Here is a 22,148-nt window from a genome sequence, read left to right as displayed (position 1 = left end):
CGGATGTTCCAAGGTTCGAAAGCCATTGGCAATAAACTCTTGAATCTTCAACTTTGCGACACCAATTAACTTTAATTTTACAACAATTTGGAATCACTCTACTCCGCAAATTATCTCTTGTAGCAGGCCATTCTATTTCTTTTGTCAAAAGCTCTTTCTGATGCATAATAGATCCAGTGCAATATGTCTACTCCAGATTCAGGTACCATAGATACTCAACCGGCGAAGTTGACGAAAGCCAATGTCGAAAAATCTCTAGACAACGAGAACCCATCAATCCACGACAAAACAGAATTAACGCATACAGAGCTCGGCGGAGACTCTGCAGAAATTGAAAATCCAGAGAATAATGCGACCTCTCAAGATTCATCAACAGGTACAGAAGAGCAAGGCGTCACATCAGATAATGATACGAATCTGAATGAGAATCAAAATGGTGAAAGTGATTCAAGGGAAAAATATATTGCTACCGAGGGCCCGCCATTACCAGAAGAACCTCTTCCGCCCCTCCCAAATGAACAACCTCCAGTTGTCGCACAAGAAGATGATGGTTGGGCGCCAGTCTGGGATGAGACAAATCAAGCTTTTTACTTCTACAATCGCTTTACCGGAGCCACACAATGGCATAACCCTCGTGTTCCAGAGGTCTCGCAGCCTGGTCCTCCAGGTGTACCATCTACAAAGTCTGCTGTTGTATCTACAGAACTCGACCCAACTTCTCGCCCAGCTGGTGGCTATGATCCTGCTATTCACGGAGATTATGATCCGAACGCCTGGTATGCGCAATCATCGACAGTTGAAGAACCAACGGCTGCTGGGTTAGATCCAGCCGCCGCTTATGCAGCAAATGGCCAATTCAATCGATTCACAGGACGTTGGCAAGCTGCAGAAATAAATCCGGAGAATTTCAATGATGAGAATAAGAGTGAAAGGCAAATGAACGCTTTCTTCGACGTTGATGCTGCGGCAAATAATCACGATGGTAGAAGTTTGAAGGAAGAACGCAGTGGCAAGAAGTTATCTAAAGCGGAACTAAAGCAATTTAAGGAGAAGAGGAAACAAAAAAAGGAAGAGAAACGAAGAGCGTGGTTGAGGGATTGAATATACCACAAATTTTTGCATGTATTAGCGTCGCATTGGGTTACATAGGGATCGAATCCAGGAGTTATTGGATGATTTTGAGCGGAAGGGGTCTCGGAAACAGACTTCAAAGCCAAGAAAGGCACAAATTAAAAACATATTAATCTTTATGTTCCACATATTTTCTTCTTTCATTTAACAAGACAATTGGAACGGCTACCGAACTATGGAGATTTACCTCTCGAATACTCCGAGTCCAGCCATCAGATTATTCGATTGTTTATTTCCAGGAGTTGCATGCATGAGGTTCGGATTTTTTCCTTATTCGCTCACATTGTACTTTAACGGTCTCGAATTATCCTATTTTTGTTCAAATGCGCAGCTGTGAATAGAATAGTCAACAACATCATCCCTTGAATTTGGCAACAGACTACCATTTCATTTCACTTTCTGCCACATATTGTCTATAAAATTCTCAATCGTTCTTAAATTGTCCAACTCCATTACCAATTCCAGGCTTCACGAGACGAGAATCTCCATCATGCGGCTGGTCTCGTTATCAAATCCATTAGCCTGTACTCGGTCTCATGTTCATTCGTCGAATGCTGCCCTGGAACAAAAAACAATCGTACCATTCGTGAGCTACCCTACCCCCACGAAGAAACCTCTCAAGTCTGGAACTAGACGCCACGACCTTATCCAGGCAGTCTTCCGATAGCCCTCGATCGATATTTGATGGCGACTTTTATGCAAGTGATAAAAGCCGTCCTTAGGGTAAGCGTTTAAATATTGCGGATCTTGCAACAATGCCAGGGATGACCTTTCGGCAAGTTTTCCGTATGAAATTTTCTCCAATGGATTCTGGCCAAGCTATCTATCGGTAGACCCAAGAAAAATGGGATTTCCGGTTATTTTTGTCGTTGCGTTGAGTGCGGAAACCAATTGGCAATACCGCAGTTGGAAAGATAAGGTAGTGTATCATTGCTTATGCATAACAGACAATGGACGAGCAAGCCAGATAAGAAGCTGTTCTAGTTGTCTTACTGCATACTGCGGGGTGTAGAATGAACAAAACGGTCCCTTGGCGGAGTATGCATCCCTAGCCATGAAGTTTTCGTTATCTCCGGAGTCGCTTTTTCAGAGATGAAGATCGACTGATTGGTGAAAACATTTAATATTTGCCAGATTCTACGTAGTTGAATGGCCTTTCCCTATCAATCCTTGCCTTTATGTGCTAGTGACATGTCCGCAAGTCTTCGAACCATATGAAGAATCGCAGGATAAAAATCCAGATCTCCTTTGTAGAAACTTTCCCTGTCCGCGACTCCACTTGTTGATATTATCAAGGGTGCGGGAAACCATTGGATAGAAAACATGTTGGATAACTTTGCATTTATCTCATATAAAAATTTGGGGAGATGTCGTCTACTATATATGTCCCGTAGTGCTTCTCTCTTCTCCAAAAATTAAACATTGCACCATTCTTCTCTCAGCTTCGTCATCGCCTCACAGCGCTTCCCCTGTTAGGCATGTCAATTGCAACCAACAAGATGATTCAGAAGTCAAGGGATGATGAGTCTACACCTCTTCTTTTGGATGCGAAAACCCCAGAAGTCACGAGTTACAATAAATCTTTCATTCACAGCGATGAGGAATCCACAATATACACGATACCCCTTGTTGATCCATCGCCGGAAAGCTCGCGTAATATAGCAGGCGTCATTTCGATCCTTCTTTTAGGTGGGTGTAATTGGACTTCTTGTTTAGAGGCTCTCCAAGCCAGAGATTACTCTCCATCTATTGTCCCGTTCTCAACATCAATATACCTCATGTCACACATCTCCAGGTGTCTTTATAGCAAATGCAGACGGATCACTGGTTCTCGCTACGAGTGGAACTATCAGTAGCGAGTTCAATGATTTGGGAAATGCAGGGTGGCTGATCTCGTCCTATATGCTGGCTATGTGCGCTACTCAGTCTCTAGTGTGTTGTCTACGCCCGTTTTCAGATACAAAATCACCTTCTAATTAGCAAAATAGTATGGGAAATTAAGCGATATTTATGGGAGGAAGAGTACGATATTAGCTTCTTATGTATTTTTTGCTTTGGGCTGTGCCATCTGGTAGGAGCTTTTATTTGTGAAAAGATCTCGATTGTTATGATTGTTTGGCAAGGAAATGAACTATTTGAAGTTCATTATGGGTCATTATTGCTCGTGCCGATATATGACATGGTGGGGCATTACGAAATTAGTCATTGGACTTGATGTTTCTCACCCAAAACTGTGTCTGATTAACTGCTCGTAATCAGCCAACACAAAACTTAGTGGGCTGGGATGGAATCTCCCGGTAGTGGTAGTTGGTCGACTAGTCGCAGGCGTTGGTGGTGCTGGTATTAATTGCCTAGTATCAATTGTCACTGCAGGTGTGTTTCTCACACATTGTTCTTAACGAAGCTGATTTCATATCCACAAGATATGGTTCCAATTAGAGAAATCGCTAAATGGAGAAGCTATGTCAATATTGCGGCTACGACTGGAAGATCATTGGGAGGGCCAATTGGAGGGTTCTTGACTGATACTATTGGGTGGCGATGGTGAGTGACTGATGCATATGTAGTATTCTACTTCTGATTGTTTTGTGTTCAGGTCCTTCTTAGCACAGTGTCCACCTACTATCTTAGCCTTGATGCTAGTACTTTGGAAGCTGGATATCACTCCGCAACAAACCTGCGGCAAACAATTCCACTTCTCGAAACTACGGCGCATCGATTTTCTAGGCTCAATCTTCCTTTCGGTCTCAATCGTTTGCGGGCTCATGGTCCTCGATCTCGGTGGTCATCGAATGCCTTGGACTGATCTGAAATTGCTATCGCTATTTGGCATCTCAGTTGCAGCTGGAATTTTATTCTTTCTAATAGAAGGCTTTTGGGCTAAAGAGCCTATTTTCCCCTTGAGATTGTTGCGTAATAGAGATGTGCTTACAAGTTATATTAATTTGGGCTTTCAATCGGGCGCTCAGATGGCGGTATGTTGTTTCTTGACTAAGTATTCGTTCAATTTTAGCGACTAATGAAGAGTTAGATGATGATGCTTGTTCCGATTTATTTTCAAATAACCGATCATGCGACTTTTACAACGGCTGGTGCACATCTCATACCTTCTGTAATTGGAAATGCAGTAGGAGGTCTTCTCGCTGGATATATTATTCACAAGTACCCCTCCCTCTCATCGTCTCAATTCCTCCTTTTCCGACAATCCCTCATTAACATTCCCTAGAACCGGACACTACAAACCCATTCTTCTCCTCGGTGCCCTCTCCTCTCTAACATCCTACACCCTCCTCCTCCTCCGCTGGCACGGCCACACCTCTTTCCTTGAATCCCTCTACATCATCCCCGGCGGCTTCGGTAACGGAATCGCACTTTCAGCATCATTTATCGGACTCACAGCAGGAGTAGAACAAGAAGAGCTGGCTATTGCCACGAGTGGACTTTTTCTAAGCGCAAATGTAGGATGTGTAGTGGGCGTTAGTGGCGCGGGGAGTGTGATGGAAGCGGGGCTTGAGAAAGGTCTTAGGGTTGCGCTTGAGGGGTGGGAGGGGAGTCAAACGGTATGTGGAGTTTTGTTTCTTTAATTCTTTGTCTTTTGACTTCTTGGATAAGTTACTAAATTATACCTCCTCTTAACTTCAGATCATCGAACGAGCACTCTCGGATATCGAATACGTGCGGAATCTCGATGGAAAATTGGGAGAATTGGTGAAGATTGTTTATGTGAATTGTTTATCTTACACTCATGGTATGTAGTTTTTTCTCTTTGCTGTTTGATATTGGGGAAGTTTGGTGTTGGCGCATCGTGACTAATGGGGATTAATGAATGAATAGCTTTATCTGTTTTTGCGGCGGTGGTAGCGTTGATTGCGGCGTGCTGTGTTAGACAGCATCGTTTGTGAGGATTGTGAGGGGGTTGGGGGTAGAGGCTTAGGAGTTTTAAGAGGTTTAGGCATGAGAAAGTATGGGTGGGAGGTAGTAAAAGTGCGAAGATGATGTATTGAAGAATAAGAATAGTGGAAAATCACAGAATAATGCACAACTACCAGTTGTACATTCCTTTCGTTGGAATCCATTTCTAGGTCATGATGTATGGTCAGATGACTGGATTTCGCAAGTCACATTTGAATGGTATAACACGATCGATTCAAGAACGTCTTTCATTCAGAACATTAAGATCGAAATAGTTTAAGTTCTACACCACTTGTCTAGCTAATCAGGAGAATTGCATTTCGATGTCCCAGACCCGTCGTGTGCTAAAGTTTCAAGCTGTTGGTAGCGAATTCGTATAATCTCATCCGACGCTGTCTCTGGGAAGGGGCTTAGAGGGAGTGAGAATTGTGTTTTCGATTGAGGAGGGGTAAGGTGAAGGAGGGGAAACAGTGCACGATTGAAACATACGAAGTACCAGAGGTCCTTGCCTTTAGTCGTATATCAGCAAGTCGGTAGAAGTTTTGTTTGAGATGATCACAATTATGCACTTGACGCATTGATTTAGTTGAGTTAAGCAGTATGCAATTTAAATACAAGTAGCTTAAAATAAAAAACCAGGCCACAGCCAGTACTCATGACTCAAAATTATCATTAAACTGATATATAAACTAGATAACAACACGACAAAGGGTATCAGAAATGAATTCTAGGTAACACAACCTCAAAGTCCAACATCGCTGAACGCTCCAAACTAGAGTAAATGCAGTATAAATGAGGAAAAAGAAAGACACATAACAATCTACCACCGCCTATATTCATAAACAGACTCAGAACGCGAACGAACTCGAGGAAAGCGGACATCTCTAGAGCCTGGCTGTTTCACTCGAATTCTTGGTTGTCTAATTTCCCACACATCTTGACATGGTACATCGGGAGCTAAAGGAGGTAATAAGTATGGTTCCCTCTCCCCTAGCTCTCGTCGCGAAGGATGTCGTCTTGGATATTCGTCCCGACGGTCGACCTGTATAGGAAAGGGCAGGATATGTACTTCTTCAGAAGTAGGTGCAGATGCAGGTGCTGAAGCCTTTTCTTTTTCTTGTGTCGGCTCATGACTCTTCGTTCCCCCCACCGTAACACCCTCCTTATTCCCATTCTTCTCCATTTGTAATTGTATTTCCAAATGTGCCTTCTCGTACTCCTTCTCCATCATTCTTCTCTTATGTATATGATGATGCCATTCGTGTCGTACTTCTAACCCCGCAAGAATTAATGGAGCACTCCAGAGAACAAGCTTGCCGAGCTTCTTCACTGGATTCTCGAGTTTCTCAACTGTCTTATAGACGCGCTTCCCTACGCCGGCTACCTCCTCTTCGACATCTCTATCTCGTGTATGATGTCGATGTGATCGAGAGTTCCTTGACATCTTGCGCGAACGTTTGCGATTTTCTGATGAGCGTGAAGATTGGCTAGAGCTGGTAGAGGACTCTCGAGACAAGGTTGACTTTCTATGATTCGGAGGCATTCGCAGAGCTTTGGGTTCCAGAGCGCACACTGCTGCTTCGTTCCTCAAGTATACAACGAGGAGCACAACGGCACAAGAGAATAACGAGTCAAATCTGTATAATTAATCTCGAGTGATGTTCTAGTAGCAAGAAAACAATTCGCAAAGCAAGCAATTCCACTTATGGAAAGGATTGGGTTGCTATATATTGACATTTCAGCATCTGCGACAACTTGAGGCAGTGATGTTCAGCAGTTAGAGTCATGTGTAATCCATGACCAGCTGACCTACCGTATGAGTCTTTTATCTCGACACAGATATGTTGCGAGACTGTGTTTCGAGAATTGATGACTCTTATTCATCATGATTTGCAATCAAATGATTTTGAGGGAAGAGAAGTACTGAACACTTCATGAGTTGCTGGAAGTTCATAGATGATGAGGACTGGAAGCGCGACGCGTTGCTAGCTCATGAGTTCACGTGCGCTTATATAAGCGAGATATCAACCTGTAATTCCCGAGGTCCCCCACAAGCAATGCTGCTCGAAACATGCAACTTTTGTGATTTGTCGAACAGAGTCGTATTCTGTATGCAATGAATCCTAGTGGAATCTGTTGGACTTGCTATTCGATCTTGAGCAAGTGTATGCTCAGAGGAGTATCTTTCACGTGGCTATTCTCATGATATTAGTCAGTTGATTATCATGTCATCTGATTCAACCTATGTTTCGAAGCCCCGCGGAGTATTACTTTTGTTCTGAGTTTGCACCCAGTCAAAACTAGCACCCATTATGTATTTCCAAGGGTACTTCCATATCTTAACTGTTTTTTTCTGATATTGGTTTACTGTTTTCTGCCTCATCAACTGGCCCTGATTCCACGTTGCGTTTTTGGTCTCTGGTGACTACCACCATGTAACTTACTGTGAATGCAACGAGTGACTTACTAGAGCTATGAGCTTTAGCTGTCTGATTTAATATTTTACTTGCTTGTGCGAAACGCTTCTTCCAGCGATGCGATACGTATTAAACATCTACTCCTCGTAAAACAACATTCGTCTTCTATTGGATTTAGATAAGATATTCACAACTCTCCTTGTATGAAACACCTACAACATCTCTATCGATTCGCTTGAACAATAGAGAAGGCTTTCCTTGTACGGATTAGAACCCCGATAACGAATTGACATCGAAATCCAGGGTAGGATTAGGACACCTGGAAGTGGCGTCAACCTACCCCGCCCTCAGCATATATGGATACTTGATTTGATCGCCTTTGCCGCAAGAGTCTCATCTCACAGTTGAAGACACAAGGCTCTATACATTTCCTCATATATGAAATTGACACTCGGTCAAAGTCGAGCAGACAACAGCACTGAGCTCAACCATCCCAATTACTCTTAACTCTTGTACATTGAATCTCACGTCATGCCTCAATACAGTTATTCTACAGACCCACTGGATTCTGGCAGTATTCGTTTGCTCGGTTTGATGCCAGCCAAAGACCTGTCCTCTCCAATATATTGCCGACTTCATGATTATTCTCTTCGAGAATCGGACAGGGGGGTTCATCTTTATGAAGCTTTATCCTACGTATGGGGTAGCCTGGAGAACCCTAAAGTTGTCTATATAAACAATCGTTCTTTATCTGTTACAGCAAACCTTTACACTGCACTGCTGCATCTTCGAGATCGCGCCTTCGAAAGAATCATATGGGTGGATTCTATTTGTATCAATCAAGAAGATCATACAGAGAAGGGTCATCAGATTCAATTAATGGGGAAGATCTATGGTCAAGCGAATCGTGTAGTTGTTTATCTTGGTGATGAAGCAGACGATAGCAACCAAGCGCTCGAAAGTATACGTATAGCTGCAGAAGATGACTCTCCGAGTATGATAACCAATGAGGTACACCAGGCGGGAATCTTTGAATTGCTTCAAAGACCTTGGTTTCAACGTATCTGGGCAAGTCAATTTATAATCGATAATATTCAAGGAGAATACTAACGACATTCGATGCAGATTCTTCAGGAGGTTGGCTTCGCTCAACAAATCCTGATGATGTGTGGGTCTGCAACAATAGACGGTTATACCTTCAGCATCGGCTTCAACAAGCTTTTCCATAATCATCAATCATACTTGCCAAATCTTATCCGTCCAGTGATTTACCTCATAAGAGGAGCAATTTTTCGACCAAAACATGCAATCAGGTCGTCAGGTGCACTTTCTCTAGGTGCATTGGTAGACATGTATCATACCCGTAAGGCCACTAAACGCCACGACAAGGTGTATGCCTTGCTCAACATGAGTTCCGATAGTTCTAATCTAGCTGGACTGTCCCCTGACTATAAAGTTACATGGACAACGCTCTTGGAGCGACTTGTTAAACTTACAATCTCCCAAACTATGTTTGTAAAGACTTGGGAGGGCAAGGAGATAGCACTAATTGATAGCAAGGGCTATGTACTTGGCCATGTACAATCAATAGATATTGATAGTACCAGATACGAGAGGCAGTGTGTAAATATCGAATTCAACAATCAGCCAAGTATCAACAACGAAAAGTGCCACACTCGTTGGACTCTCCAGGCTTCAGCGAAATCTATCCAGCAAGGCGATCTCGTTTGTCTTTTGGAAGGGGCTCCAGAGCCAACCATCATTAGAGTACACAAGGATCATTTTGTCATCATTGTAATTGCGGTTGCTTTACAAAACAAAATGCAAAGAAAAGACGGATGTTTTGAGCACATGCATTGCTCGCCTTCAATGAAGAACTTCTCGCGCGATTTTCTACTTATCTGGGACTGGGAGCAAAGCCCAGAGAATTTGCAATGCCAAGCAGAATATGAAGGTACAATTGAGAGGTATTCCTTGGTGCCGGAGTATCTAAAGACAGAGACAAACAGAGTAGCCAATTCAATTAATGTAGTACTTGCCGTGACAGACGCTAGGAACTACGAAAAGGAAGATGTGCTTCAAAGACAGATAAAGCACTACGAAGGAATGCTTGGAGGAGAAAACTTACATGTATTAGCACTAAAAGAAAGCCTTGCATGGAGTTATTATCAGAAAGATGACATGATAAAAGCAAAGAAATCCTTTTTGCAGCTGATACAGGCAAGAAATGGTTTGCAGGGTAAATATCATCAAGATACATTGAAAAGTGTTGCAAAGCTAGGATTGGTCTATATGGCAGGATTAGACTGTGGTTTGAATGACAGAGATACGATGAGAATTTTCAATCAGATCGAAAGCAACATTCAGATGAGCGAGAAAGATATGATACAAATTGGAAAGTTATCTAATCATGAAATGATGGAACTTTTGTTGGAACAGAAACAGGACAATATTAAAGTTACAGAAGAGGTGGTGATAGCTGTAGCGACGAATTGGATTGATGGGTATCAGATTTTGAAGCTTCTTTTTGAGAAACGAGATGAAGAAGTAAAGATTACTGAGAAAGTATTGACAGCTGCAGTGGAAAATTGGGATTATGGGTATCAGATCTTGCAGCTCTTATTTGAGAAACGGGATGAAGAAATAACAATTACTGAGAAAGTATTGACAGCTACGGCAGGAAATCCGAGAATTGGGTATCAGATTTTAAAGCTTTTATTTAAGAAACGAGGCGAGGAGATAAAAATCACTGAAGAGATGGTGAAAACAGCAACAAGAATTTCAGAATCGGATGACGGGTATCAGATTTTGAAACTTTTATTTGAGAAACGAAGCGAAGAGATGATATTCATTGAAGAGATATTAGAGATTGCAGCGAAGATCTCTTATTATGGAAAAGAGATTATAATGCTCTTGCTTGAGAAACGAAAGGAAAAAGTACTCATAACTGAGAGAGTAGTAAGAGCTACAGGGCAGAATCGTGATCGGAAAGAAATTATGATGCTTCTACTTGAGGAACGAGGAGAAGCAACGATTCCCGAAAAGGCAGTGATGCTGATTGCTAGACATTACCGAGTGGAATTTATGGCACTTCTGCTTGAGAAACAAAGGGAAAAATTAATTATTACTGAAAAAATTATGAAGGCTGCAGTAGGAAATTATCTTGATGGACAGAATGTTATAATGCTTTTATTGGAGAAACGAGGGAAAGAAGTGAAAATCACTGAAGAGGTGTTAGAAGTCGCAGAAAGGCGTTCTAATTTCAAAGAGGAAGTGATAGAGTTATTATTGAAGCATCAGGCAACTAATGTCATGATTCCAGAGAAGACGATCAAGGGCGCCATTACAAATGAGTAGTTGTCTGTATATAGTGGTGGTTTTGAGTCATTAAGCCTACGTTAGCAGAGTGAGCGAGAGCGCTAGGCTCTTAGCAATTCTCATCAGAAATTTCTTTTTTTGTGTATATTTTTAGCTCTCTAGCCAGACTATAAGGTTGGAAAATGACAGGCTTTCAATCAACGACAATCACAGAGCCTATTAAAACTTTAACCTCAACAACATCCTTTACAGCATCTTCTAGTACCAATGTACCCGTGAAACTTTCTCTTTGCACAATAGCAAAGACGGGAATTGCGGTAGGAGTATTTCTCGTTGCCTTCGCTGTCCTATTAGCAATTGGATACTATATTCTGAAGTGAAGACGGGCTTAGTTAAAGACAGCAGATCATAGTACCGAATGTGATAATAAAGGCTTTGAAATTAAAGCGAACTATTCTAAATTTATTTGTTCCCCAAGCTAAGATATAAGTGACATCAACAATAGATCTCCAATCATCTCCACTCGGTAGCCATTATTGTAATGGAAGAGCTATGAGTGCGCTCGTTACACAAGAGGCCACATAATCTGTACAGCGATTCTCAACTTTGGCAGCTTCATCTGGATTTTTGGGGAGACTAGGAAATCAGGACAGAGTCGTTCATTACATACAATTTCAGTATACCTACCATCTTTTAATCAACTCACCAGCAATTCGATCTGCTGTTCGAAGTTCTATCAACTGTATCAGACGTTTTGATTGGATCAAAAGGAAATATGCTATTTATTGCCCGAGAAACTTCAATTTCCACTCGAAGTATCTTTTGATGTCTGTTTTTCTTTTCTTTTCGCAGATATGAACAGACTCCGATAGCTCTGTCTTTGCGTCACAGTCTAGCTTTAGATGTGCTTTTCAATAGCCGATATGATATCTACTTATATATAACCTTAGTTTACCTTTCGACTACGTCTTTCAAACTGTATGCCGTAAGTTTATTCTGCTATGATTGCATTGCTGACATATTTTTCAAATTAGCACTGAGGAATTCTGAGTGAACCGAGAGAGCTAAAAGTTCAGACCGGACATATCAACATTGGTTGCACTAGTAGCGATTAGTATACTAAATCTTATATGAAGAGGCTGTACCATCTGCAACCCTAAAATATAGAAGATGGAAGTAGATGGTCAAATGCAGTATTAAGCTCATTCTGATAACAGAAACTAGCTTCAACTTCTATAACGATGTTGGAATGTGATTATGGATTCTAGTGTGCAATATTAAGGAAAGAATTAACTCGCTTAAACCAAAGACTATATATATAAAATCCCCGTTGGTGAGTGCGTATACACATTGAAATTTTGATGATGTTCGGTCACGGATCATTAGGCTAGGAATAAAGCGAAAACATGATAGGTAAAAAAACTATACGCTGAATCCGCGGGGCTGAATTGAGGATGAGAAGAAACAGCTTTTAGAAGATGGCTAGACGCCATTTTCTGAGGTTGTGAGAGAATAGGCGTGTAAGCGCTGAAGCAATCTACTTATTATTCAGAGTTGTATAATAAAGCATTCAAATTACGCGATTCAGCAGTTCAAATCGTCGTACTTGGACGTAAAGTATAAGATACGACTAGGTAAAACAATATCATTCTGATACCTAGGATACTCGTCGGGATTGGGAAGCTAGATAATAGTATTTTAGGATGATAAAGAGGTGAGTTGACTCCAGGTGTAGGGAAAATATATTGAATAAATTGAAGAATAAAATTATAGAATATTTGTCCAGTCATATATATAGATAATATCTATGATAGTACAATCCAAGGTCGTTACCGAGATTTCTATTAAAACATAAAGATAATTTGATCTGAGTTAGCCTGATTTGAATCTCGACAGGTTGAATTAGAGGGGTTAAGAGAATGAGAGAGGAGGATAGAAGGATAGGAAAATCTGTGAGTAGCAAAGTAGAAAATTGTGGGAGATTTAGAGGGGTAGAATTCTAAAAAGGAAAAGTAGAGAAGTATAAAAGATGAATATTAGTGTAGATTGGGATAGTAATCGAGTAGAAAAGTAATTCTAATAGATTTAGGAAAGCAGACCAAACATAGAAATATGAAACTCGCATTGAAAAGTAGAGATAAATTAATTGGATAGTAGTAATATCTAGATATATTATGAGTTATATCTTTAAAGGGACGTTAATATCCTAATCAGGTTATATAGATTCTTTCTATCCCCCTATTCTTACATCCACGCAAGATCACACTGAATCATCTTTTGAGGCAGCCTAGCCATCCATCTAATCTTCCACCAACATGTCAAACCCCCAAACAGTCTACCACTCCAACTGACCCCCCTCATAACTCCCAAGTTTTCCACCGTGACTCTCCTTCGTACAATTCTTAATAAGCGGCACCATCAGGGCACATGAATCTTCGACTAAACAGCTGCTTGATCCATTCCAAAATAGACAGCACCAGCGTTACCGAGCTCGGTTTGGCACCAGCCGGGATCGAGAACGAAGGCGTTCAAAGGGGGGTTCTCGACGTTCATGCGTTTGGTGAGCCAATGGATGGCGGCTTTGGAGGGGCCGTGGGCGCCGTTTGGATGGGTAGTTGGTTCTAGGTGAGAGCTTAGTGGTTGTTTCATGTGGTCTGGGTAGGAAGATGAGACGGGTGAAAGGGGAGAAAAAAGCCGAAAGTGGAAAATGGAGGGATGGGTTAGAGATGAGGAGAAAATTGAGGAATGGGGTGTGAAGAGAGAAATCCCATCAAAGATCAAAATTAAAACTCCTTGAGGAATACTTACAGTAATCATCCCCGCCGTGCTCCCAATAGTAACCCATTTCGGATCCCTGCTCTTCAATAATAATAATAAAGTCGCCTGACACAATCTTACAGCTCCATAAACATTTGGAATGAAATGGCCTTCCAGATCTTCAATTTTTAGATCGATAACAGAGGGCCACGCGTAAGATACGCCAGCGTTGGCGATGACGAGGTCTAGATGGTTTATTCCGAGGGAGGGGAGCGTGTCAATGGCAGTTTGCGCAGAGGTGGGGGAGGAACCGTCGGTTTTGATGACGACTGGGGGTAAACAAGGGGATTAGTGGATGTGGGGATGGAGATGGTTAGCGAATATGGGGGAGGGGCTTGGGACAGAGTGGAGGGGATTTGTGAGATCTTAATGTTATAGAGTGAGAAAATCGGGTATCTATGATTTAATTTGTAAAATACGAAGGTGAAATCTTACCGTCGCGGAGAAGAGTAATCATACTCGGAAATCATGAAATAAGAAAAGAAGGAAAATAGTTGAGCTCACCAAGTTTGGAATTAACACCAGTAGGCAGCTTGGAGAGAGCTTTCGATGTTGGATGCGAAGGGTCCCGATTGGCAGCAATGACAATGTGATCAGATTTGCTGATGTATTGGGCTAGAAGACCTTTTCCTGTTGGGTGAGAGGATTGTCAGAATTACGCCTGTTTTTCCTATAGATTTGAAGTTGAGAATGAATGAAACGAGGATAATGAATAATAGATGAACCAAGAAAGTACTGTACCTAAACCTCTGTTTGCACCACTAATGAGAACGATTGTTGGAGCCATCATGAATTTGTTAGAAATCAATCAATAAATCAATCAATCAAGAATTGAAATAGATGAAAGTATAAGTATAGACTGTTGAATGCAGATTATTGAAGTAGACAAAACTTTAAAAAGTATGGATCAGTAATCTTTAAATGCAAAACTACCTACACGGATCTGTTCGTCCTGAAAGATCTGTTGGACCAACAAGTATGTCTTCCAAGGTTACTTGCATTGCAATCTGTATTTCCAATCATGAAAGTTACAAACTTACAAATCAACATCAATGTTGTGCTTGATAATCAGAAACAAACGATAAGGAAATCGAGAGGGTTGGAATAATATGAGCAAATGAAGTGGTTCAATAATAAGATACTTGCAGGCATGATAAGCAACATAAAGATAGATTTGCTCTGTCGTGTCATGCCATTTGATAGAATATTGTTGGCTTGATAGTGTGGATTTCAATTGGTCTCTGAGGGTTGAAAGAGAGCTAAAGCGTATATACATATACCCTGCTATATCCCCTATCTAATCAAAGGGCTAAGCAATGAGCTCTGTCGTTTAGGGGTGAGGGCTTACTTCAAATGGGATGTGGGTTGCTTATCTGTTCCCCCAGAGTCCATTCTTGACTGGCGACGGCTCATGTTCACTTGGAAATCAAGCTTCATCGCCATAAATGTATCTTGCGTCTCAGACGTTACCGCCGGAATCAAACTCGCGCGTAAAAAGAACATTAGTCTTTCAATCAAAAACACAGGTCACGATTATCTTGGCCGATCAGCCGGTAAAGGTCCCTTGGCATTGTAGACCCATAACCTAAAAGACATGACATTTATGATCTACAGCAGCGCCAACTACACGGATCCAGCAGCCAAGGTCGGGGCCGGTGTTCAGGTTTCCGAGTTGTACTAGGCAGCGAGTGAACATGGATATCAAGTCGTAGGAGGCTCGTGTCCTGCTGTGGGTGTAGCTGGCGGATGGGTACCTGGAGGAGGCCATGGGCCTCTCACTGGTGCATATGGACTCGGTGCCGATAACGCCCTTGAGTTTGAAGTTATTACAACAGAGGGTAAACGTCTCATCGCTTCGCCTACCCAGAACCTTGATCTTTACTGGGCTCTCAGTGGGGGCGGTCCCGGAAACTATGCAGTAGTCATTTCTATCACGACGAAAGCCCATATCGATGTCCCCGTCGTGGGTGCAAAGTTCGATTTTGAGAATACCGACTACGATACTTTCTACGCAGCCATCACAGCATACATGAAACACTTGCTTGTTCTGGACAATTTAGTTGGGTTCAAGGCTGTGGGGGCCTTCGCCAGAGACCTTTTCAGAATGGATTTTGCCACTTGGCCTGGAGCTACAGTTCAAGATATGAATGCCGCATGGGCACCTTTCTTAAGCGAGCTCGAAGCCCTCAACATTTCATTGACGTTCAACGACACGAAATTATTCCCTACCTTCTATGAGCACTACAAGTATTTCGGAACCGATGTTTACACCAGGAATGCAACCGCCGGAAGCTGCTTCATTCCGCGCTGGCAAGTGGAGGATAATGAGCGTAATCTTCCGGAACTAGTTGATACCATGAGAAGTATGGCCAAAAACTATTCGGCAGTTCTCAACGTGATCAACTCGAACGTAACACATTTGCGTGTTGACAACACTCCAGAGTCTAACTCTGTTTGCCCGGGATGGAGAGATTCGCTAGCTAATTTGGTCATTGTTATTCCTGTTCTCGAAGATGCGCCATGGACTGAATTGAAAGCTCGCCAAGCGGTGATGAATGACTAGGAAGATCAGCTTAGGAACTTGGCTCCTGATGCTGGTGGATAGATTAATGAGGGTACTTATGATAATGTTCTGTGGAAGGAGGATTACTTTGGAGTAAATTATGATCGATTGAGGGCCATAAAGAAGAAGTATGATCCGTCTTTCACGCTCTATACATCCACGGCTGTGGGAAGTGATGCGTTTACTTTTGAGTTGGGAGAGGATAGGTTGTGTACCGCTCAATCTTTGCTACTTCAATGCGCATTTGTGTGGGACGAATCGTCAAGTCTTATAATTTCAAGGGTTTTTTCGGTTTTACAACTGCTCGCTTCTATAGAAATTAGAAATATATTTGGGGAATAGTAGAATACTTTTCCTCAATACTTTGTGATTCAGCTCGATAAAATTATCTGTGCTATTCCACGAGCGATAGATTCTATCGATAGAACTAATCTTCTTTAGTATATATGCGCACTGATTATCTTCGCCCATCCAAATAAGCAGAATTTGCGCTGCTTGACAGCTTTTCCAGACCCCTACTCCCGGAGAAGAACTTTATAATCCAGCAGATGGCTCCACTTTTTCCACAATATATAGTATCTGCTGCACAAGCATCATATTTTAGACGGGCATCAGTCTGATTTTACGATATGGCTTGCTAGGGGTGATGGTGTGATACATGTGAACTGTAACTCAACCTTTTTCCCAGACAAATTCGTTTTGTTGAAGACATAGTTTCTTTGCTCTGCAATTCTGTATTCTTCTATTTTAACCCTTTGTTTTGATAATCTTGATATATATTAACATCTAACGCACATCACCAAAACCAAATTTTTGTAATTTGCTAATTCTTGAGGTATTTTGCACAGAACTACCTCAAGCACATTTATGATTTACATTGATACTTAGACTCTAATTGACTTATCAAGCAATACAACCATAAAGCAGTGTTCAATTTCCAAAGTGTCGCTTTTAGTATATTGGGAAGTCAAGCTTCTTTTTGGGAACCAAGGCCGGGTATTTTTGGGTCAATAATGATTACATCATATTGAATACTGTCAAATCAAATAGCAACTGATCCAAAACGTTTGACGCATCTTGAATCTTCAAACTCCTTCAATTATGTATAATTGATAGATATACAAATCAAAATCCCCTGGTTGAATTTGCATTCATAAATAACAAGAGAATCCTTAAGAAATATCTTCATCTCTCATCTGATAACAGATCGCTTAGTTTAAGCTAGTCTTGGACTAAGGCTAGCATGATGAGTAACTAAATAGATATGTGGTATCCGTTATATGATCTATAATTTACTCTCTCTCCCCTTCTCAACTTCCTCGTCTAACTCACAAACCAGTACCCCCACCCCCACATCCTCCCCTTCCTCTCCCTCCTCCCACTGATCTTCCTCTCCATTCCCAAAAACCCACTTCGCAACCCCATTGCTCTGACTCCTAACCTCAACTTCCATTTTCATCTGTCTGATCACACAAATTGTCTGACCGGCTACTATCTGATCTCCTTTCTCGACAGAGATTTCGATAAGTTTTCCCGGGAAGGGTGTTGTTATGTGGTTTGGATTCTTAGGGTTGCCGAGACGATGGGAAGATTGTTCGGAGGTGGGAGTAGAGGAGGATGAGGTGACGGAGAGTTTGTAGGGAGTCGGTTTTGTGTTAGTAGACGATGGAGAAGTGAATAGGATGTTGGCTTTGAGAGAGGAAGGAAAGTTGTTGCTGAGGATGCGGGTTATCTGCATATGGTATGGTATCGGCGCCGAGTTCCCGGATTTTGTATTCGTAATGGAGGAATCATCAGGACTAAGTTCAATATTCCACGCATCTCTCGGACGGAAAACCACACTCGATGAAGATGGTAAAGTCGGTAATGAGCTCGTTGATACCGGTACTGCCGAATTCTTCAAGCCCTCGCTTATCTTCTTGGCGGATCTGAGTAACACCGGTAAATTCATCTCCAACCATCTTGTATCGCACTTTTGCTTCTTGAATGAATCACTGTCAATAATGGCTCTTAACAAATCTAAGTTAGTTTCAATGCCAGTGATATATGTATCATCTAATGCTCGCTTAGCTTTCGCGACGATATCTTGCCAGGTAGGTGCGTTGATAATGAGCTTTGCCAATAGACTATCAAAATCTGTGCCGATGATTGCATATGTTGAAGGATGCAGATGAGTATCTACTCGAACGCCATTGCCTGAGGGAAAATAGAAAGATGAGATCTTCCCGGGACTGAGCGAGAAATTTTGAGATGGGGATTCAGCTGTGATGCGGAGTTGCAGGGAGTGAATTTGAGGCGGTGTCAATGGGGATGAAGGGAGAGATTGTAGGAGTAGTGATGAGAGAGGATGTCCTTGAGCGAGGAGAAGTTGGATTTTGACGAGATCGATACCGGAGGCCAGAGATTCGGTGATGGTATGTTCGACTTGCAAACGTGGATTGATTTCCAGGAAATAGAATTCGGGTTGTGGTTGGCCAACGAGAAATTCGAAAGTTCCAAGCGAGTAATAATTAACCTTCCTGGCCATACTCAACGCACTTTCAATAACCTTCTCGACAACTCTCCTATCCACAATCGAACAAGGAGCAAACTCGACCACTTTTTGAAATCGCCTCTGGATACTACATTCCCGCTCCCAAAGATGTCTTACCCCTCCTTTACCGTCACCAATAATTTGTACTTCTACATGTCTATAACCATCCACGGCAGCTTTCTCCGCAAAGACTTTCTTGCTAGGACTTTCTCTCAATGCTGCTTTTGACATTCCTTCTAGCTCGTCTTCTTTTGTCACAATCCTAATACCACGACCTCCACCTCCATCTACCGCTTTGATGATAATAGGATAGCCGACCTCTGATGCAAATCTCTGGAGTTGAGTCACATCATCTGTTGGGACTTTGAGGGCCGGGAGAATAGGAACGTGACATTCCTGTGCAAGGTTTCTCGCCATCAGTTTATCACCTGTTCTTTCTAAAATTTGGAATCCAGGTCCGATAACAACCGCGTTAGCTTCCCTCCACATTCTTTCTGCAAACTCAGCAGCTTCGGATAGAAATCCATAGCCTGGATGAATAGTATCGATATTGTATTTTTGAACAATAGATATTAGAGTTGAGATATCTAGATACGAAGATGGAGATGGAAGTTGAATGGAATGGGTTGAGTTGACAGTGTGTGATGAGTCGTTGGTGGTGTAAAGGGTGTAGGTTTCTATACTTAATTCGCGTGCTGTGGATAGAATACGCGTTGCGATTTCTCCTCTTTTAGGAGTTAGCTTGAGGAGATCAAAGGGAGCTGGTGACTACCTACCTGTTTGCTATGAGAAGACGCTTGATAGGGCGAAAGGGTTGTTGGGACATATTTCTAAGCTCTTTTCAGGAATCTGGAATTATACCGAGCTCTATTCTCTCTGACCGAAAATGTAAGAAAAACGAATTGTATAATTAAAAGCATTGAAGCCTCATCAATGTTCGAGATATGGCCGAGCTCCAAGGTGTGGTTAAGCTTCCCCACAAAACACGGGGCGGGGAGTAAGCCGAGGTCCAAATCATGTAGATCATTAGATCTTCATCAACAAGCTCTCGAATGTTTACTTCTACTTATACAAATTGGTATCAAAGAATGAAACCTGAAGACAAAATATCACTTCATCATCATGAAAAACGATAAGAAAGAGGAAAACTCTTCAAAAATCGCGTCAGATCGAATTTCTCAAGTGGCCGGTCATATCTCTAATACATCCAGTAAACGTCTAGGGCCCAAAACAAAAAAAGATCTCCCAGCCGACTATTCAGATATTCTCGGGACGATATCCTCTCTGCAAAAAATAGCCCAAACACCTGATCTCTCAAACAAAGGATACATCCGACAAAAGCAAGCTGGTAAACTCTGGGTCCGAGAACGAGTTCTTCAGTTACTCGACACAGATAGTTTTCGCGAAGTAGGCTCTATTTCTGGGACCGTTTCATGGAAAAAACTAGACCCGTCGGAAAGTAAAGGGAAGAGAGAAGAGCCAATTTCTTATATACCAAGTAATAATGTACAAGGATTTGGCTTATTGAGAGGAAGAAAAATATTATTTACAGCAGATGACTTTAGTATTCGTGCTGGACATGCAGATGGTGCATTGACGGAAAAAACAATTTATATGGAAAAATTGGCTGTTGCGTTGAGATTACCTATTATCAAATTGGTGGATGGCTCTTCGGGAGGAGGGTCTGTGACAACTATAAGGAAAGAGGGGTTTTCTTATATACCGCCCATGCCATCTTTTAATCATGTGGTCGAACAGTTGAATATGGGGATTCCCAATCTAGGAGCGGTGTTAGGACCGGCTATTGGGCTTGGAGCTGCGAGAGTTGTTTCATGTCACTTCTCTGTGATGGCTGCGGATGTTGGAGCGTTGTTTAATGCTGGACCAAAAGTTGTCGCTGGTGAGTTCATTGTATTGGCGCGAGGGAAATGCTAACCATGAGTAGGTGCAACCTTTGAGGAAGGACTCACTTTTACAGATCTTGGTGGCCCAAGTATGCACTGTACCAATGGTACCATTGATAATATGGCAGAAAATGAACAAGAATGTTTTGAACAATTGAGGACGGTTTTGAGCTACTTACCAAACTCTGGTGCCTCTCTACCTCCAGTTCTAAACACTGAAGACCCAGCTGATCGACGTTGCGAAAATTTAAGAACGATCATTCCACGCCGAAAAGCGAGAATGTATGATCCTAGAAAGATCATAAAGACTGTAGTAGATGCAGAAAGTTGGTTCGAAATTGGAGCACTTTGGGGAACTACTGCAATTGTTGGTCTTGCCAGACTTTCTGGTAGACCCGTTGGAATCATATCTATCAATTGTGAGATAAACGCTGGAGCACTTGATGCTGCTGGAAGTCAAAAGATCACTCGGCATCTCAAATTCTGCGATATTTTCAATATCCCCATACTCCAATTCGTCGATATTCCAGGGTATGCAATTGGAACCGTTGCAGAACGTGCAGCGACGATGAGGCATGGTGTAGCACTTGGGACAACATATTATTCTACAACAACTCCAGTCTTTAGTGTTGTGACGAGGAAAGCGTATGGGGTAGCTGGTGGAATCATGCTTGATTGCAGAGATCCTCGTTTCCGAGTAGCGTGGCCAAGTGGAGAATGGGGGAGTCTTCCATTAGACGGAGGTATTGAGGTTGGACATGCTGCAGAGTTGAAAGCAGCAGAAGCAAACGGAAAACGAGAGGAAAGATATAAAGAGTTGGAAGAAGAATATACTCGATTGATGAATCCAGTCAGGACAGCCAATGCGTTTGGAGTGGAAGAGATTATAGATCCTGCTGTTACAAGGCAAATAGTTTGTGAATGGCTGAAGCACGTGTGAGTACCTCTTCCTCTAATGTTCGTGGTATTGACTAATGTCATGTAGATATGAGGAGTTATTGCCCATCCGACTTTTGGATCGTGCGAATGGGAAACTTCATCCAATCTTTTACTAAATTAGGAAGTCTCCGCCACTGAGAGTTCATGTGTATTCCAAGCTGCTCAGTTGCTGACCCGGCTAAATCGAAGGTGGCCACACACCTCAATTATTGACCAATTCTTAGACAGTCCAGGTTCTCATTCTTCATCAGTCGTGGAGAACAAATTACACCAACAGGAATGATTTTGAGCACGTGCGATGACAATGCCCCTGCATCGAATGTTCTTCCTTTCTTCGCTGGCCCACACGTTCCCATGCATTTGGTGGCGCAGGCAGTACATAAGTGGCTTGCCTGTCCTGTTGGCTAAAGGAACAACGTATCTTATGAAGATCATAACCAATGAAATCTGATTCATCTTGTATAGAATCTGTACTTGATATGTTGATGTGGCTCAGATTTGACGTTATAATAATTTGATCGACGTGACCATCTGATATTATCGCCAACGCATTGTGTATCAACTCGAAGGAGATGCCATCAAGAAAATCAAGGTAAATCAGGCAAACCAGAGTG

General features: G+C 42.1%; 8 protein-coding genes across 8 annotated transcripts; 5 read left to right on the top strand and 3 right to left on the bottom strand.

Annotated features, from left to right (window-relative positions):
- Positions 1-183: 183 nt before the first annotated feature.
- Positions 184-1,101, top strand: EAE97_006044 (uncharacterized protein; the record flags this gene model as incomplete). The annotated part of the gene is made up of 1 exon (XM_038876557.1): positions 184-1,101. One exon carries the CDS (start codon positions 184-186, stop codon positions 1,099-1,101), a length of 918 nt encoding a protein of 305 aa, XP_038732264.1.
- A 1,529-nt stretch (positions 1,102-2,630) lies between these two features.
- On the top strand, positions 2,631-5,033 carry EAE97_006043 (uncharacterized protein; the record flags this gene model as incomplete). Its single annotated transcript, XM_038876556.1, has 10 exons — positions 2,631-2,820; positions 2,927-3,063; positions 3,120-3,202; positions 3,407-3,504; positions 3,555-3,675; positions 3,728-4,106; positions 4,163-4,293; positions 4,358-4,691; positions 4,774-4,879; positions 4,966-5,033. 10 exons carry the CDS (start codon positions 2,631-2,633, stop codon positions 5,031-5,033), a joined length of 1,647 nt encoding a protein of 548 aa, XP_038732263.1.
- Positions 5,034-5,863: 830 nt separating this feature from the next.
- On the bottom strand, positions 5,864-6,487 carry EAE97_006042 (uncharacterized protein; the record flags this gene model as incomplete). Its single annotated transcript, XM_038876555.1, has 1 exon — positions 5,864-6,487. One exon carries the CDS (start codon positions 6,485-6,487, stop codon positions 5,864-5,866), a length of 624 nt encoding a protein of 207 aa, XP_038732262.1.
- A 1,504-nt stretch (positions 6,488-7,991) lies between these two features.
- EAE97_006041 (uncharacterized protein) lies at positions 7,992-10,817 on the top strand (the record flags this gene model as incomplete). Its single annotated transcript, XM_038876554.1, has 2 exons — positions 7,992-8,528; positions 8,586-10,817. The coding sequence occupies 2 exons, from the start codon at positions 7,992-7,994 to the stop codon at positions 10,815-10,817; spliced, it is 2,769 nt and encodes a 922-aa protein (XP_038732261.1).
- Positions 10,818-13,217: 2,400 nt separating this feature from the next.
- Positions 13,218-14,382, bottom strand: EAE97_006040 (uncharacterized protein; the record flags this gene model as incomplete). The annotated part of the gene is made up of 5 exons (XM_038876553.1): positions 13,218-13,432; positions 13,587-13,632; positions 13,677-13,864; positions 14,100-14,225; positions 14,337-14,382. The coding sequence occupies 5 exons, from the start codon at positions 14,380-14,382 to the stop codon at positions 13,218-13,220; spliced, it is 621 nt and encodes a 206-aa protein (XP_038732260.1).
- An 807-nt stretch (positions 14,383-15,189) lies between these two features.
- Positions 15,190-16,158, top strand: EAE97_006039 (uncharacterized protein; the record flags this gene model as incomplete). Its single annotated transcript, XM_038876552.1, is given in 2 exon segments — positions 15,190-15,258; positions 15,277-16,158. 2 exon segments carry the CDS (start codon positions 15,190-15,192, stop codon positions 16,156-16,158), a joined length of 951 nt encoding a protein of 316 aa, XP_038732259.1.
- A 1,285-nt stretch (positions 16,159-17,443) lies between these two features.
- On the bottom strand, positions 17,444-19,517 carry EAE97_006038 (uncharacterized protein; the record flags this gene model as incomplete). The annotated part of the gene is made up of 2 exons (XM_038876551.1): positions 17,444-19,418; positions 19,468-19,517. 2 exons carry the CDS (start codon positions 19,515-19,517, stop codon positions 17,444-17,446), a joined length of 2,025 nt encoding a protein of 674 aa, XP_038732258.1.
- A 296-nt stretch (positions 19,518-19,813) lies between these two features.
- On the top strand, positions 19,814-21,650 carry EAE97_006037 (uncharacterized protein; the record flags this gene model as incomplete). The annotated part of the gene is made up of 3 exons (XM_038876550.1): positions 19,814-20,591; positions 20,637-21,531; positions 21,581-21,650. 3 exons carry the CDS (start codon positions 19,814-19,816, stop codon positions 21,648-21,650), a joined length of 1,743 nt encoding a protein of 580 aa, XP_038732257.1.
- Between the last annotated feature and the right edge of the window lie 498 nt (positions 21,651-22,148).

Source organism: Botrytis byssoidea, assembly GCF_014898295.1.
Source record: "Botrytis byssoidea strain MUCL 94 chromosome Unknown BBYS_011, whole genome shotgun sequence".
NCBI classification, from domain to species: Eukaryota; Fungi; Ascomycota; class Leotiomycetes; order Helotiales; family Sclerotiniaceae; genus Botrytis; species Botrytis byssoidea.
This window is presented reverse-complemented; position numbering and strand designations above follow the sequence as displayed.